Here is a 17,018-nt window from a genome sequence, read left to right on the forward strand (position 1 = left end):
ATATATATATATATATTTCTAATTTTCCACTGGTGTGAGAAAGTCAATATAACTATTTGTAAAATGTTTTGAGATATTGTGTGAAACATATAAACACATGCTCCTGCAAGTTAAAACAATGTATCATGAAAGATCGTCCACTGGAAGAAAAAAGGGAGAAAAAAAACCACCACCGCAAACAACAAAAAAGTGACCTCGGACCTTCCCCACCATCTCAAATTCTACCTGCTCTTTCAAGGCAGCTCTTTTTTCTAATGCAGTGGGGTTTCATAAAGGCAATTAATTTGAAACTGCTAAGTACCAGAGAAATCTGCACTGTGATGTCTACAGAGGTAGGGCAGAAAACTTTTTTTAAAGCTAAAATGCTCAATTCTGTTCCCACTTCCTCTGAGCTTGTCAAGGAAATTGCATTTGCATAAGTCTTCTGTTACTAAAAAACCACTGGACTCCACACTCTATTATGTGATGGGACGTTATTTCATTGGTTATTACCCTTTTGCACCCTTAAGAGAACACTGTACTCTGCTGTAGTTAGTTACATCCAGCCTGTTACCTTCACAACGATAAAAGTGAGAACGCTCATAAGCAAATGAAATCCTAGAGTTTGCAGAAGATATTAATGGTATAATACAGTAGCCAGTAACAGGTAAGCCCATAGTTACTACATTTATTTCAGATTCAGCAACAGAATTCTTTGCAAACCAGAAGAGCAGAAGATTGCAATGTGACAACTTGTGGGTGTGAGAGACAACTCGTGTAAGTGTGTGTGTGTTAAATTTTTCTGTGTAGAAAGTCCTTGTTAGCATCTTTTTACAGGAAAGACTGCCTTTTTTTTTTTTTTTTTTTTTTCCCAGTTTGTAACTAGAGTGATAGAAAATAAGTAAAGACAGAGGCAGTCAGTCAGCAGCCACAAATAAATCTATTAAAACACCCTCAACATCTTTAATCTGCATTCTTGGTATTGGCAAAATGTTAGAAGTGACAAGACAACAAAAATTCTCTGCAGCAAAGAATTACTGTGCTATTCTTTTGTATCAAATCAGAGTCCTGGCTGCAGTAAGGGACTGTCTAATCAGCAAAGGAAAAAAAAAAAAAGGATAGGCTGAGGTCAGCCCCAGTGAATGACAACTTGGCAGAAAATACATTTCAGCATCTTCCTACCATTTCATGCAGTTGATTGTAATGACTGTTGATTGTAATGGTAGTTTGAGCCATTTTATATTATGGGAATTGTCAAAATCTGTATTGTCCAAGAATTCATAGGTTTACAAAAATACTTGTTAAGAATTGCAGCTAATGCAATCTATAGCCTTCCTAAATACTAGGTGGAAGCAATTTCTTACAATACTTTCCCCCTCATTTCTGCATATCTGTTTCTTTCACTGTTTATTACAGTAATTATTGTCTTTGTACCATTTCATTCTGAGGGTCATTGTGCTGGGTCTGGGATTGACCCAAGGAGGGGCAATGCCCTTTACAACCTAAGAGCAGAGTCTCCTATGTTAGGTAAATCACATTCAATGAAGCTTATGCAAGAATCACTCTTGACCGGTAGATAACGCATCATTACAAAAGAAGCATTTTAAAATTGTTGCTGCTTGTGTGGCTGCTCTCCGGATGCTCTTTTTCAGCTGATTTTGTAAATGATTTTATAGTTAAAATAAAATACCATAAAAAAATCTAAAAACCTGTTTTTTGTCTTCTCTCCAATTGTACAGTTTCTCCCTATTGCTAATTTCTGTTGTTTCCTTCCCTGTTACAACTGAGAAAGTTCTCCTTTACCTTCACTTATCTCTAGAATATGAGGTACATTTCTAATTCCACCAGCATTTCTTAAAGTTTGTGTTCAGTGAGTATGATAGTGCAACCAGTCTGAAAGCTTATGCTGCTACTGAAATGCAACTTACTGTATTAAACTCTCTCTCTTTTTTTTTTTTTTTTAAAATAAATAGAATTTAAAAGAAATCTGGCTTTCATCTCATATGAATTCTCAGCCAGCCCTGAATGTAACTTTTCAGGCCTTTGAATATCTACAGATGTGATTTTCAAGTGTGTTTTTGAACTTCAATCATCAGTCAAAAGACTCAAACAGTTTGTCTTGGAAGACGTTAAAATACATACCACAGTGAAGAGTAATAAAGTGAAATTAAATATCTTCAACCATAAGAGATATGTCTGGTAGATGTAAGTCAGAAAAAAATAATTTAAAAAAGTAAAATATTGAAAAAATGTTAGTTATGAATCCCAGAAAAGTTTTATAACCCCAACTAATCCTTCAAATATAACAGTGAGATGTAAGATGTCATGTAAGAATGCTCTTAGGTATTCAACAGTCATATATTTTAATGGAGCTTGTTAGAACCCAAAAGAAAATTTGTTGACCACTTCCATTCTAATTGCTTCTGATTTCTTTTAAACAATCTGTCGTCATGGAGAGTTTGTATGCTGTTGGACACAGCATGACCCTAATCAATAAAATATGTGCAGCTATTATAAAAGAAAATCTGTCTGAAAATGGGAAAGCTTGGTTTCAGTATAACACTTTGAGACTGATCCTAGCTTTAGTAGAGTGGAGCTTAAAATGGAACAGGCATATTTTCAAATTCTGTTCACAATTCCTCAAGATTTTTTGAATATTTTTCTGTGTGCCTTCTCATTTCTTTTTCTTCAGAGAATTAGTAGATTAGGGAGATAGGGAAGAGGCAAGAAAACCCACACCCAGAAACCAGCAGTATCAGGTTCCTTTTATAGTATTCCTAGCTTAGGTAGTTTTTTGTTGTTGTTTGCTTGTTTGTTTGTTTGTTTCATCCCTTGCTCAGAATGTAGAATTGGTGAAGGAAAATTATAAAGTCTCATGCTTTCTTATGTCATTTTCAGTGAGAAAAATATGGAAATAGGAGAGAAAATCTCAAAAAGACAGAAATCAAAGGTTAAAAAAAAAAAAGGATCTAAGAAATATTTTAACAAATACCTAAAATTAGGTTATCCTAAAAAATAAAATTGTTTGGTGAACTATTAATGTGGAAATTGTTGAACAGAAATATTTTCAAATTCTGTTATAAAGGATTTTGACGATTAATAGATTCCTTATCATACAGTAATTGGCAAGGCAATGTTCATATCCCATCTTTAAGACTGATTGTTAATGTTTCCTCAATAGATTCTCTTCAACAACAATTATTTGAAAAGGTGCATATTCAGAATGCTTGACAGCACAATGCTGCACCTGGAGAGGATCAGACTAGCCATTAGGAAAAGTTTCTTTACCATGAAGGCATTCAGACACTGGAACAGGCTTCCTAGAGAGTTTGTTGATGCCCTATGTCTGTCAGTGTTCAGGAGGTGTTTGCAGCCAGGGAAATCATTAAGGTATTTTAACTTTTGGTTAGCCTTGACATAGTCAGGCAGTTGGACTTGATGGTCTTTGAAGGTCCCTTCCAACTACTCTTCTCTTCTCTTCTCTTCTCTTCTCTTCTCTTCTCTTCTCTTCTCTTCTCTTCTCTTCTCTTCTCTTCTCTTCTCTTCTCTTCTCTTCTCTTCTCTTCTCTTCTCTTCTCTTCTCTTCTCTTCTCTTCTCTTCTCTTCTCTTCTCTTCTCTTCTCTTCTCTTCTCTTCTCTTCTCTTCTCTTCTCTTCTCTTCTCTTCTCTTCTCTTCTCTTCTCTTCTCTTCTCTTCTCTTCTCTTCTCTTCTCTTCTCTTCTCTTCTCTTCTCTTCTCTTCTCTTCTCTTCTCTTCTCTTCTCTTCTCTTCTCTTCTCTTCTCTTCTCTTCTCTTCTCTTCTCTTCTCTTCTCTTCTCTTCTCTTCTCTTCTCTTCTCTTCTCTTCTCTTCTCTTCTCTTCTCTTCTCTTCTCTTCTCTTCTCTTCTCTTCTCTTCTCTTCTCTTCTCTTCTCTTCTCTTCTCTTCTCTTCTCTTCTCTTCTCTTCTCTTCGACACTAACAACAACAACAACAATAGTGATGTAACCTCTGCATTGACAATAAAATCAATTAACAGAACTATCAAAATAACATTAAGAGCAAGAATATCTCAACACTATCAACTTATTCTAGTTATTATTTTAATATTTCAAGGTTATATTAATACTCACTCTGAGTATTATGCACAGAAAGGAGGACAGTTGTGAATACATTAAAAAAAAACTTTATATGAAGGAAGTGAATTGTTTTGAAAGAAAAATGTTGTAATTGTAGCTTGGTCGCTTTGCTTTCATTTTATTTATTTATATATTTATATATATATATATTTATTTATTTATTTATTTTGAAAGAATGAACTGCATCACTCTTATCTACATTCTATCTTCTACCAATCCTGGTTCTCCTCCAACTTCCTAATATTATCCAGGCTTCTGTTTGGAGGCAGCCCTCCATGGAGATTCTGAGAGGTCTGCCTTAATTTTTCTACAGTGGTCCTTCTTCAACTATTAATACTGTGATAAAGAGTCAGAGACTGTTCGTTCTAGCCATGTTCTTTGTCACCATTTGCATTTATCTTTCTGCCTTACATAATGCTCCTGTTATTTTAAGAATCAATCTGTACCCTCCATTTTAACATAAAAGTAATCTTAAACCCCAAATGGACAATTAGATCACCCATCTAGTCGACCAAGGGAAGTCAGTTGATGTAATTTTTCTGGATTTCAGTAAAGCATTCGATATAGTTTCTTATAGGATCCTACTGGACAAAACGTCCAGCATACAGATAGAAAAAAACCCACATAATACAATGGATGAACAATTGGCTGATGGGTAGGGTTCAAAGGATTATGATAAATGGGGTTGCATCAGGCTGGTGGCCAGTCACTAGTGAGGTCCCCCAAGGCTCTGTTTTAGGGCCAGTTCTTGTCAATGTTTTCATAAATGATTTGGATGTAGGACTAGAAGGTGTTTTGACCAAATTTGCTGATGATATTAAACTGCGAGGAGCTGTTGACCCTGTCAAGGGTGGAAAGACCTTGCAGAGAGATCTGGACAAATTGGAGAGCTGGGCAATCACCAACCATATAAAGTTTAACAAAAGCAAGTGTCGGGTCCTGCACCTTGGAAGGGGCAACCCTGGTTATACGTACAGACTGGGGGAGGAGAAGCTGGAGAGCAGCCCTGCAGAGAGGGATCTGGGGGTTTCGATTTGTAGCAAGCTGAACAATAGCCATCAGTGTGCCCTGGCTGCCAGGAGGGCCAATTGTATCCTGGGATGCATCAAGCACAGCATTGTTAGTCGGTCGAGGGAAGTGATTGTCCTGCTCTACTCTGCGCTGGTGTGGCCTCATCTTGAGTACTACATGCAGTTATGGGCACCACAGTACAAAAAGGACATGAAACTATTGGAGAGTGTTTAGAGAAGGGCTACAAAGATGGTGAAGGGCCTAGATGGGATGACGTATGAGAAGTGGCTGAAGTCACTTGGCCTGTTCAGCCTGGAGAAGAGGAAGCTGAGGGGAGACCTCATTGCAGTCTACAACTTCCTCGCGAGGGGGAGTGGAGGGACAGGCACTGATCTATTCTCTTTAGTGACCAGTGATAGAACCCGAGAGAATGGAATCAAGCTGTGACAGGAGGGGTTCAGCCTGGATATCAGGAAGAGGTTCTTCATTGAGAGGGTTGTCACACACTGGAGCAGGCTCCCCAGGTTCATAGTCAAGGCACCAAATCTGTCAGAATTTAAGAAGTGTTAGGACTATGCTCTCAGCCATATCGTCTGAATTTTTGTGTAGACCTGTGTGTAGCCACGAGGTGGACTTGATGATCCTTATGGGTCTCTTTAAACTTGGGATATTCTATGATTCTATGACTCCTTGTTCTTCCCCTCTGTCTCCCTCTCTATCCTCCCTCTGTGACAACTGGTAACCACCTGTACTCTTCGTGCTGTAGCTTTCCTTGCACAACAGCAACACAACCAACACATAACCAAAACTGATAGCCAAACCCCAAACAAAATATATTTCTGTTCAAGCCTAGAAGAAATTGGAAAAACAAAAAGAAAAACATGTTGCTAGCACAGAGCCCAAATAAACACCATATTATGCTTTTGCACTTTAAAACAATTACTTACTGTAAGAGACTGTCATAACGGGAATAGCCCCAAATAATCTTTTATAATGCCCTTTTCTTTCAAAAAGTATCTAAAAGAAAGAGGAAGTTCTTTTTTTTTTTTATTTTTTTATTTTTTTATTATACATTTTGATCTGATTTGAAAGAAGTCAAGGACAAGAACAGAAGGAAAAAGAACTTTTGATTTTATGTCTACACCAAAGCTCGGTGACTAGGCTAGAAGATGACTCAGGAGCCTAAGAAGAAATCACAGAAAGAGAATATTGGCCATAACCAACATGTAAAACCCCACACAGACTTCTAAAACATCAAGAAAATCTGAAATAGAATTTGACACCACTGTGCTTCCTCCTGCTGCTCTGACTGTTGAACTCAGAAGTACTGAGAAGACCAAAACCATAATGCTGTCCTCACCAATAAATCAAATGTCGGGAGTGCCTGATTTAGAAAAATTTGGAATCAGTTTTCTTACCATACCTACCTAAAACAAACAAACAAAAAAGTAGTTTATTATAACTCTTAGACTGTGTAAGGGTTTCTGTATATAGAGTTTTCCATGATGATCCACTAGCAAATGATTGTCACTTTATATGCAGTAGCATCCCGTTGGAACAAACCTGTAAGAATATAAGACTAAAGGCTTTTTTCTCAGAGGTCACCTGACTCAAGTAAGTCAATTTTTAAGCAGCATCTGCTTAAATCTTCTAATGGTTTATAATAGCTTAATCCTGCCTGTGGAAGCCCTCTTTTAAAAATACTGATGCATTTCTACCTCTGAGCCACAAAACTTAAGGATATCAGGAACTTGTTTATTTTCCACACATGTTGGATTACAACAATTCCACCTTTATAATTTTGAGAACGACTTTATAAAGTCATGTATGTTAAACAAAGTAGAGAGTAATCTAGTTTATTTTCCAGTCTGAAACATTCTTACATTATCTTTTGAACTGCAATTGCCTACAGAAAAAAAAATAAATCTTTTTTTTTTTTTTTCTTAACCACAAACATACCTCTGCCTGTCTAGGCATGTTATTTTTTATGGTTATTCAGGGGCGTTGAATGTTGAATAAAAAACAAATACACAAACAAACAAACAAAAACAAACAAGCAAAAACTCTCAGAGTAAATTTGTAAACATAGAAGTTTTGGATGACAGATCACTACATACAGTTATACCAGTACCTAAGAGTAGGCTCTACCTTTTCTCTGCTGAAGGAGTTGGGGATAGTGATCACATATATGATATTTCAGTAATCAATTCCAGCAACAGCCATAGAGCACAATTCCCATTCACTTTCCCATTTGGTGACAAAAGACTAATAAAACAGTTACTGTTTTTTTCCTGCTTTTAGGGCTGGTATTGTGAGTAGGCAAAACTGTTCATTCTGCAAGATGATAACAAACCCCAGAAATGTTTATGGTTGACCTTGTTTCCAGTGACCCACTTAAGAGGTTTGCATATAGATACTTAAAGAGATTTGAAGAACTTAATGATCAAAGTCCTTCAGAACTACAATTATCTATAGTATTTGACTTGTTTGACTCATGATAGCTGATACTCTAAAATCCAGTGAGGATAGTGGTATCTTGCAAACACAAGAACATATGTGCCAGCCACTGCCATACTACAGCAGGGCAGGCAGACATGAAAGGTTCAGACATGTTTATGACCCAGACAGATGCACAGATTTGTCAAAAACATATTTTGGTGAGAGTGCAGGCAATTAAAAAGCAAAATCATTTAACTCCATCGAATGGTGGTTAATACCACATGCTGGGCAGGCAGTCTTACTAGTGATGGGAGGCTTAGAAGGACAAGAAGGATTAGAGGCTCTGAAGCATTTGTGCTTGCTATCTTCTAACCTGTTCAGTGCTCAGTTTACAAAAATCTATTAGGACAGTAGTCTTTCATAAGCCATTTATTACTAAGTATACTATATATATATATACACCGTATACTATATATATGTATATGTAAATACCTCAAGATTTATTATCCATAATTACAGATCTGCTTATTGTCATGGATTTTCAACCGGCCTTTAATCTTTTACACTGTTTGATCAATTAAGTCAGTGAGAATTTTACTTAAGGCCCTTTGTTTCTAGTACTTCAATCACTATGACTAACTAGATTACATTTTGCATTAGAAAAACAGAGCAAAGTGCATTGAGGCTTGCTTATCTGAATAAACTTGAGAAAGACTCTGCCTGTCTGAATATCAAATCTTAGCTGATATCCAGTCCAACCTACGTGTTTAAAGCAGGATCCGTTAGAGCAGGTTGCTCAGGGTTATATCCAGTTATGGTGTGAATATCTCCAGGGATTAAGACTTCACATCCTCACTAGGCAATATGTTCCATTGTTCAATCATTCTTTGAGTAAGGAGTTTATATATATATAAATATATTAATATCAATATATTAATATATTAATATACATATATAAGGATATATATTATAAATATATGTATATATATATATAAGGAAATACATATCTATATATTTTTTTTCTTATGTTCAAGTTGAATCTCCTGTATTTCAAAATGCGTCCAGGTGGTTTTTGCCTTGTCACTGGACAGCATTGGTAAGAGTCTGTCTCTGCCTTTTCCACCCAACCTCTCCCTCCAGCAAATATCTATCTTCATCAACAAGAACACCTTGAGCATTCTTTTCTCCAGGATGAAAAATACTAGTTCTCTCAGCTTCTTCTCATTTGACAGTTGCTTAATTCTGTTCATCATCCTCATGACCTTTGGCTGGACTGCAGTGGTTTCACAACGATGGGCAACTAAACTCCACCACACAGCTCTCTCACTGCCCTTTCTCAAAGGAAGAGGGGGAAAAATACAAGAAAGAAGAGCTGAAAGGTTGAGATAAAGAGAGGGAGAAAACACACCAATTACCATTGTGGGCAAAACAGACATAGAATAGGGAGATTAATACAATTTATTGCCTAATTTATTGCCTAGCAGACTAAAACAGTGAGATTCTAAAAGCAAACTAAAAACACCTTCCCCCCATCCACCCTCTTCTATCTTCTCTCTTCAAGCAGCGCAGGTGGATGGGGAATTTGTGTTGGAGTCAGTGTACAACATTTGATCTCTGCTGCTTCTTCATGGTCACTCCCTGCCCCTGCTCCACGTGGGGTCCCTCCCACGGGATGCCATCCTTCCCGAACTGAGCCTGCGGGGGCTGCCCACAGGCAGCAGCTCTTCAAGAACTGCTCCCACATGGCTCCGTACCACGGGGTCCATCCCCCAGGAGCAAACAGCTCCAGCACGGGTCCCCCACAGGTGGCAGCCCCCCCCCAGACCCCTTGCTCCTGCATGGGCTCCTCTCCACAGGCTGAAGCTCTGGCCCAGGGCCTGCTCCTGGCGGGGCTCTCCGTGGGCCGCAGCCTCCTCCAGGCCACCTCCACCTGCTCCACCGGGGGCTCCTCCATGGGCTGCAGTGTGGAGATCTGCTCCATGTGGGACCCATGGGCTGCAGGGGGACAGCCTGCTCCACCAGGGGCCTCTCCACAGGCCGCAGGGGAACTTTTGCTCTGGCACCTGGGGCACCTCCTGCCCTCCTCATGCACTGATCTTGGTGTCTGCAGGGAAGTTTCTCTCTCATGTTCTCAGTTCCCTCTTCCAGCTGCTGTTGTACAATATTTAAAAGAAAGAAAGAAAGAAAGAAAGAAAGAAAGAAAGAAAGAAAGAAAGAAAGAAAGAAAGAAAGAGAGAGAGAGAGAGAGAAAGAAAGGAAGGAAGGAAGGAAGGAAGGAAGGAAGGAAGGAAGGAAGGAAGGAAGGAAGGAAGGAAGGAAGGAAGGAAGGAAGAAAAGCTCCAGCCTTTTGGAGCCAGCTGGATCTGTCTCTTATCAAACATGGGGCCACTCCTGGGCTCTGCTCACAGAGGCCACCCCTTCAGCCACCCCTTCAACCCTCTTCTTTACAAAACTTTGCCACATAAGTCTAATACATGGATTCACAATGGTATCTCTATATTGGTCTTGTACTGGGTAGCCCAGAACTTAGAACAGAAGACAGATGTGGCCTTATCAGCCTTATCCCTTTGTCTATTAAGATCACATCGTAGAAGGTTATCAGGCTGCACAGGAATTATTTTCTTTCATAGTCCTTGCTGACTCTTTCCATTTACCTTCTTGTCCTCAGCATGGAAACAGCTAGCAGCATTATTATTTTCATCATCTTCCCAAGGATCAAGGTGAAGCTGACTGTCTTGTAGTTTCCCAGATCTTCTGTCACCTTTTAGAAGATAGCGGTGACATTTGCTTTCTTCCAGACCTTACTAATCTCCCCTGATCTCCACATCCTTTCAAAAATGACAAATAATGTCCTTGGGCCATCGCCCTTAGCACCTATGGGTGCATCCCATCAGGGCCCATGGAAATGTGTAGGTACAGCATGTTTAGATGCTCCCTAATGTGATGGGACCCCCTCCTTTTAATCCCAGCCTGTCCTTTCTAAAAAGCCTACATCTAGTCTTTAAAACACTACTGTTGTGTGAACCAGATCACTGTGAGATCTGTTTGAGATCATGCCCCTGCAACTATACTCATGTCTCTGACTCCTCTTGTTTTTTTTTTTTTTTTTTTTCCCAGGAGACATGTATTTTTGTGCATGAATTTCAGAGATCTGCCTGGCTGCACTGATTTCCGAGAAAAAGTATGAGAGCTCCTCCATCATGCTACCCTCTTGGTAATTCCTTTTTTTTTGTGCATGTACCTGAGATGACCCCCCCCCCTGCAGACCTGATTTGTTACAAGCCTTTCTTGTTCCTGTCAACCTGTACACTTTGCTTGCCAGCCTAGTCCACCTTTTGACTATGTGTCATCTCCCTAAACCATTGTTCCTAGTTTAAAGCTTTCCTTGGCAGGTTGTCCAGCCTACTGGCAAAGATGATTGTGTTGGAATTATTATATTTTTTTTTTTTTTTGAGAGAGAGTCCCTGTCTATTTCTATCAGTCCATGGTTCTCAACAAGGGTACTACAGTTTTAAAAGTCAATCCCTTCTTGTTGTCTCCAGCTGTGTAACCAGGTTTTGGCCTGCAAGATCTGTCCTGGACACAAGCCCCTGACAAGCAGTAAAACTTTCCCAGGCTGGAGGTAGGATCAGCAGAGTCCTCTGTTCCTGCAGCAGAAAATATGACACAACTGTTACTCACTGCTTCATCCTCATGCTGCTGAGCTGGCTCAGGTTCTTAATTGGACAGAACTTCTATCCCCTCATCTGCAAATGGGGCAGGAGTAACTGGAGTTTTGGATGTCCAGATGTCCTTAGGGAAGGTCCTTTGGTCCTCCCAAGGATTCACTCTTTGTAAATATAACAAGCCCTGCTGAATTCCTTTGAGTCTGTGGCTTTTCTGTCTTTTATGAATTAGAAACAATTAGAAACAATTAGAAACAGCACAGATTTTTTTCTCATTAAATCAAAAATTATTTGTGTTAATTTAAATTTAAAATATTTTAGTTTTGTAAGAATTTAGGGATAAGGCATAAGATCTCCTTGGGAAGTATTATTCTTAAAGGAAAGGAAAAAAAAAAAAAAAAGCTGTAACCAGATCTTGTGTATGAGGCTAAGTTACTTCCTAGTCTATGCATGTATTCAATAGTGGGAATCCCTTCAGGAGCACTAGAAATGGAATTCCTACACAGGAAAGTTACAAGAACTATAGGTAAGCATGAATTCCATTTCATAGTGGGGGTCTCCAGATAGCCAGTATAATAGAGCTAAGTAGTTAAAGTGTTTACTTTTGTCCTTTTTCCACAAACATAAAAACAAGACTTTCCACTGGAAAATAAATAAATGAATAAAAAAATCTTCTAACAGTTTTATATTACTCACATACATATCAGAAAACAGACTGTATACAAGAAAATGTATAGTATCTGTAAAACTAATTTTACAAGTAATCTCTAAAATTCTGGGAAAAAAAAATACAATGACATCTGTCTAGCATTCTGTTCCATGATGCTTTTCATCCCCCATAGTCATTAAGCCATCCCCAAATCAATAAAAAGACCTGACAATTAGCGGTTATTCTAACGGAACAATGGATGCTGTCTTTCTACTAGAAGGGAATTAAAACACTTAGAATCGTGGAATAATTCAGAGTGGTCATGAACTTGAGTGACCTGGTCCAACCCCTGCTCAAGACAAATCCTGTTAGTTTATTTTGCTTATGGCTATGTCCAGCTGAGTTTTGAATATCACCAGGGAAGGTGATTTCACACCCTCTCTGAGCAATCTCTTCCACTATTTGTCCATGCTCATAATGAAAAAGATTTTCCTGGGATCCAGCCAGAATTTTTTAACAAAGCTTCTTTCTTTATTCTCCTTTTGCCCTCTTAAGTATCTACAGACAGCAGTAGGTTATCATCTCAGACTACATTTTCCTGATGTTGAATAAACTCATTCCCTCTTTGCATCTTAGTGGCTTCTGCTATTCTCATTCCAGTATGTCTGTACCATTCTTAAACTGGGGAGTCCCAAACTTGATATAGCTCTCCCAACATGATCTCCCAGTTGCAAAATATTTAGGAAGAATCCTTTTCGTTGACTTGTATGCTCTACTTTTGCTACCACTTGAAACAATGGTTTCAGTTATCCTGCAGATTTTAAACCCAATCATTTGTCATCTTTTAAATGTATATCTTGTTAGCTTACTGTTGTGATTTAACCTGGCCGGCAACTAAACACCACACAGCCGTTCCCTCACCCTCGCCCCTCCCTCTCTGGGATGGGGGAGAGAAATGGGAAAGTGAAGCCTGTGAGTTGAGATAAAGACAGTTTATTAAGACAGGAAAATAATAATAATAATAATAATAGTATTACTAATAATAATGTGTACGAAACAACTGATGCACAATGCAATTGCTCACCACCCGCTGACCGATGCCCGGCCTATCCCTGAGCAGCCGGCCCCCCCACCCCGGCTAGCCACCCCTATATATTGTTTAGCATGACGCCAGATGGTATGGAATACCCCTTTGGCCAGTTTGGGTCAGCTGTCCTGGGTCTGTCCCCTCCCAGCTCCTGCTGCACCCCTAGTCTGCTCGCTGGCAGGACAGAGCGAGAAGCTGAGAAGTCCTTGGCTTGGTGTAAGCACTGCTCTGCAACAATTAAAACATCAGCATGTTATCAGCTCTTTTCTCAACCTAATCCAAAACATAGCACCCTACCTGCTACTAGGAGGAAAATTAACTCTGTCCTAACTGAAGCCAGGACACTTACAATTGTCATTTTTGGCTAAGACTTTGTAAAGGACGATGTTTAAAAATACCAGATATCTGTCAGTTGGGGATTACGTTTCACTGGTGAGACTTTGATTCTATTAGCGATTATTGTTGACTGAAAGGACAAATGCAGACACAAAGTAGCAGTTTTACACACTGAGATGTTGGTAATGATGCTACATCTGCACTCTGAGACACATTCTGTTTTAATGTTTGAAGAGGTGATACCTCTCTTTTAGCCGAACCCCCTTCGTTTTCAATGTGTTTGAAACTAAACCTGATATTTACTACTAAACTGACCTTGCTTATTTTGTTGTCTTTTTTTTCTTTCTCCTTTTTTTTTTTTTTTTCAAAAAGGATATTTACATGTTTTATTTTATTTGTAAATCCACTGAATATTTCAATATTTTCTGTTTTCACTGCAGAGAGAAAATGTTTTTTTTTTCTCTCTTAAAGTGTGAAAAAGTACAACATATAGAGGACTGTTTAATCTTGCTTAAGATGGTATGAATTCCTACTATCCAGTTTCACATGCATAGTAACGTTTACCTGAAACCTGTGTATTCACTTTTACTTCCACACTACCTGAGACTGAATTTCCTATTCATTTGTTAAGTTGCTTGTTTCATACCGCTAAAAGCAAATTTGAATGCAGATCCAACCCATTTGATTTACTTATTTGTCAACAGATGACCCCCTCACAGGGCTTTTATATTAAATGAAACAATTTAAAACTTGAATAACTTTCTTGTGAGTGGGTTGCTTCAGGCTGGATTTTTCTTACTTGGAAATATAGCTGTGGAAACACAAACAATCAAAACAAAACATGTTCACTGTGAAAGTACAGGTCATTTATACAGAACACTTTCTTTTATGTTTAAAGCCAAAAAGGAGAGAGACTTCAAGTACACATTTTTCAACTAATAATTTTCATTTAAATTATTTGAAGTGCCAGGCTTCTACCAAAGAATATTTACTTTAGTATGTTAAACTTTAGTAACACAAAGATGTTAACCTTGTCACTGGCCAGAAATATTTTTATGTCTTTTTTTTTTTTTTTTAATTCAGTGAAGGTGTGATACATAACATAAGATAACATAACATAACATAACATAAAACATAACATAACATAACATAAAACATAACATAACATAACATTTTCTGTAATGTGTTATATGTATATCATTTATCTTATTTATACCATTTTTATTTTTATTTATTTATTAAGTTTTCAAATGAACGTTTCTGGATTTAAAATTCTTTTTACATAAATTTCTGTTTAATTTGTTGGAAAATATACATTTGTCATGTAAACATACTTGTTTGGAATCCTAAGGCAAGTTAAATGAAGATATTTTTGCTGCAATACAAAAGATTATAAGGGTATTTTGAAGAGTCTGTGCTTCAGCAGTGGCAGCACAACTGCCGTTTTAAGTGACGAGAATAGCTGTTATTGTCAACATAGTTCTGAGAACACAAGGTATTAGGCTGTCTGCATAGAAGTGATTTTGACCTTGGTAAGAATTTGGTAGATGGGTCAGACCTTAAATAATTGATGTCTTACATGCACTACAGGATTTATGCAGGACTCAGACATATTTGAAATGAACACATTGACCATGACTGCAGCCTATTAGAAAGAATCCTATTTCACATTGTTCGTGTTTCTGAGTAGTGCTACTCCTGTACTTGTATTTTGCTTTGTTTTTGTGTTTTGTTTTGTTTTAGTGTATTTTACATTTCTTCGGTTTCCTGTGTACCTTCCTTACATCTACCCACTGACTGTCTGTCATATTAAAGGCATGATTATGATTTTCTTGGCAATTCCACTTGGCAATAATCCTTCATTTACTGTGCAGATACACAAAGCACACCCAAATATGTAGTCTCTGCAGGGCTGTATAAACATGGCTCTACTCTTTTGTTTAAGCACGGCTCTGCTAAGGAGAGTCCTAGCACTACAGTCCAGAGTTTCATTTGTCAAGTTACCCAATCCAGCAAAATATTTGACCTTGAAATCAGATAAAGGTGTTTTATGTTGTTTTTGATGGTGCCATTTCTCAGAACTATTCAAAATAGTATTTTCAAAGTTTATGTCTAAATCCTTAACCAGAACCTTTTTTATTTCCATAAGGTGACAGAATTGCAGACTAAAACATTATCAGTAGAACAGTTACAGGGAAGATAGGGAAGGTATTATTTGGCTAAGAAAAGAAATCTGTGTCAGGCTGAAAAATTCAGTTAAGCTAAGCTGGATTTTGGTCTTGTTTTGAGGTTATCTATATTTACTTTTTTCTGCACCCCTGCACTCCTGCACTGAAGCTGAACTTGTTTGTTCCAATTTCCTCAAGTGTGAAAAGAGAGCATCTGAGCCTAGTTCAAACTCATGCTTCGTCTGAAAAACCAAGACAGCTAAAAAGATACCAGCAATTTTGCTGGTGAATCCTTTCTAATTTTGAAATGTAAGGCATAGGATCCTCTTGGCTAGAAAACAATGTGGGGAACAAAACAGTTTCACACACTAGTAAAGGAAGGATTTTATTTTTCATGTTGAAACTCAGACCATATTGCATGAATCTCTCAAGGTTTTAAAAGTATTGTTGTCTTCTTTCTTCTTTTTTCTTCAGAAAAAAAGATGAATCGTTCCTTTCTCTCTCTCTCTTTTTTTTTTTTTTCATTTTTAAAAGTAAATTAATATTCTAGATTTTCTGTAATTTTTCAAATATCCAAATACAATGGAAAGACATTATAAGGCAGCAGACTGCATGACTACATTGCTCTCTAAAAATAAAAGAATATACAAGAATAAAGTTGCCTTTTTTTTTTTTTTTTTCCCATTTCTCTGTTTTAAAAAATTGAGAAAACTGAGCTTTTTGTCAAACACTTATAAGTTTTCTGAACTAAAAGAGAAATTCCATGAGATCTCTGGTAGATAATAAATTATTATTTTTAGAAATTAACACTACTTGCAGATACTTTACTTAGAAACAAGAAAGGAAAAGCTTGTCATTTTCAATGTATTTCAAAACTAACCAACTGGTAGATTATTTTCCATTTTTCTTTTGTTGCACTTATTCGTTAAAGAATATCTGCTGATGTAGCTCATTTGTAATGAATTAGATTAAATTATAAAAGACATTTCAGAAAGTGCTAGGGATACTGTAGATAAGAGGATAAAGGACACACAGCCTGCTCATTTTGTCTAGGAAGGTTACACTATAAATAGCTATCTTTTGCCCTCCAATACATACATTCAACGGGAGCATTGAAGTCAGCAGCACAGAAATAAATGGGAACTCTGTGTGTATGTATCAGAGCAGATTTTTTGTCCAGCTGAATGCATTGTACTAGTTATAGCAAGATCCAGAGATTATAAGAAAACTGAAATGTTCAGAGTAGTGAAATAATCTATAAATCCCCCTAATCCTGCTGTGTATATTTGACTGTACTAGGACATTCATGACACAGGAATATAATACACATCAAGACAGGATTAAAATAGGTACAGATATATAACTATACATAGCGTGTTTCACCTATCTTATGTATTACATTTTATAGTAGAAAAAATAAGGTGAATTTCTACTATTATTTTCTGCCATGATTATTTTTCATAGTTTTGAAATCTTGTTATATTAGAAACCACTATTCCTCTCACTTGGCCTCTATTCTTAGTCCCACAGATTCTGATGGGAAGTTTTGCTTGCACAGTAACACAAAA

At 37.5% G+C, this 17,018-nt stretch overlaps 1 protein-coding gene across 7 annotated transcripts in view; it reads left to right on the plus strand.

Annotated features, from left to right (window-relative positions):
* The first annotated feature begins 270 nt into the window (after nt 1-270).
* The window catches only part of LOC310889955 (uncharacterized protein), a 34,180-nt gene continuing 17,432 nt past the window's right edge, over nt 271-17,018 (plus strand). For 2 of the 7 annotated variants that reach the window (XM_083818250.1, XM_083818254.1), the window contains exons 1-2: nt 271-569; nt 677-756. Coding sequence is in view for 2 of the 7 variants with exons in the window: in XM_083818252.1 (XP_083674378.1) it covers nt 10,746-10,759 (14 nt within the window). In the remaining 5 variants the exon portion in view is untranslated. Of the gene's footprint in view, nt 757-10,662; nt 10,760-11,087; nt 11,168-17,018 lie in introns of all 7 variants that reach the window. The other 5 variants (XM_083818255.1, XM_083818252.1, XM_083818253.1 and 2 more) reach the window with 5 other exon arrangements.

This window comes from Anser anser, assembly GCF_964211835.1.
Source record: "Anser anser genome assembly, chromosome: Z".
NCBI classification, from domain to species: Eukaryota; Metazoa; Chordata; class Aves; order Anseriformes; family Anatidae; genus Anser; species Anser anser.